Genomic DNA, 1,646 nt, shown 5'->3' with positions numbered 1-1,646 from the left:
AAATAAAATCTTTAAAAAATAAAATAAATAAACAGAGGGACAAATGGTTGAAGCAACTTGTAGGAAAGTACCCTAATACATTCATGATGAGGAACACTTATTTTTCTTAAAATATTCCATAAAATCACATATCACACCATGAATTAATTCCTTTATTTTTTACAGATCAGTAACTTCACACTCAGCCTTCTCCTCATTCGTGAAATCATGCACCTGAATAATAACGTGACTGAGTTCATTCTGCTTGGATTGACCCAGGATCCTGTTAGAAAGAAAATAGTGTTTGTCACTTTTCTGTTTTTCTATTTGGGGACATTGCTGGGTAACTTTCTGATTATTACTACTATCAAGACCAGCCAGACACTAGGGAGTCCAATGTACTTCTTCCTTTTCCACCTATCCTTGTCTGACACCTGCTTCTGTACTTCCATAGCCCCTAGAATGATTGTGGATGCACTTTTGAAAAGGGCCACAATCTCTTTCAGGGAGTGCATGATACAAGTCTTTTCATTCCACTTCTTTGGCTGCCTGGAGATCTTCATCCTTATCCTCATGGCTGCTGACCGCTATGTGGCCATCTGTAAGCCCTTGCACTACACAACCATCATGAGTCGACAGGTCTGTGCTGTGCTGGTGGCTATTGCCTGGGTAGGGTCCTGTGTGCATTCTTTAGCTCAGATTTTTCTGGCCTTGAGTTTACCTTTCTGTGGTCCCAATGTGATCGATCACTATCATTGTGACTTGCAGCCCTTGTTGAAACTTGCCTGTGCAGATACCCATGTGATCAATCTACTGTTGGTATCCAATAGTGGGGCCATTTGTACACTGAGTTTTGTCATGCTGATGTGCTCCTATGTTATCATCTTGTATTCTCTGAGAAATCACAGTGCTGAAGGGAGGAGGAAAGCCCTCTCCACCTGCATGTCCCACATCATTGTAGTCGTCTTGTTCTTTGGTCCTTGCATATTTCTATACACACGCCCTGCAACCACCTTTCCCATGGATAAGATGATAGCTGTATTTTATACACTTGGAACACCTTTGATCAATCCTTTGATTTACACACTTAGGAATGCAGAAGTGAAAAATGCCATGAAGAAGTTATGGAGGAAGAAGTTGATTTCAGATGACAAAAGATGAATAGGAGTTTCAAATTTTTCTTCACAGTTTGGATTTGCCCTGAGTCCATAGAGAATGTTATCTTTTTATTGTGGTGTTAGCATAATCTGGAGGCATGAGAACTCATTTCTTCAAGAATGAACATGTAAACTGGTCAATGTTGATTCAGTTTCATGCAGAGGAAGAGACAGCATCAGGTACAAACAGCCATGTCATGACAAGTGCCTTAGATGTTCACTACTGTGTCTCTTCTTGCCTGCCTAGCATCACTGTGGTTTTAATTTCGTGTTTTCCCTGCTCTTTTTCATGTTGACTTCTGGTATTCTCTTTATAGTTACACTTTTGTATGCTTGTATCCACAGCCTGGCTGGCTTATCCTCTTTCAAATGGCTTCCTTTGTGTTAGATACTTCAGTCATATCATATTTGATCATGGACTGTCAACTTGGATGCTTTTTTGTGATTGAGCAGAAAGCACCAGATTCAAATAATTGTAAAATCTTCATGTTTTATGGGACAATCTATAAT

General features: G+C 39.8%; 1 protein-coding gene across 1 annotated transcript; it reads left to right on the top strand.

Moving 5' to 3' along the window:
• Nucleotides 1–207: 207 nt before the first annotated feature.
• Nucleotides 208–1,140, top strand: LOC121471976 (olfactory receptor 4C16-like). The gene has a single exon (XM_041722912.1). The coding sequence runs from the start codon at nucleotides 208–210 to the stop codon at nucleotides 1,138–1,140; it is 933 nt and encodes a 310-aa protein (XP_041578846.1).
• Nucleotides 1,141–1,646: the final 506 nt, after the last annotated feature.

This window comes from Vulpes lagopus, chromosome 11 (assembly GCF_018345385.1).
Source record: "Vulpes lagopus strain Blue_001 chromosome 11, ASM1834538v1, whole genome shotgun sequence".
Classification (NCBI taxonomy): domain Eukaryota; kingdom Metazoa; phylum Chordata; class Mammalia; order Carnivora; family Canidae; genus Vulpes; species Vulpes lagopus.
The sequence above is the reverse complement of the archived record's forward strand: the minus strand, read 5'-3'. Positions and strand labels throughout refer to the sequence as shown.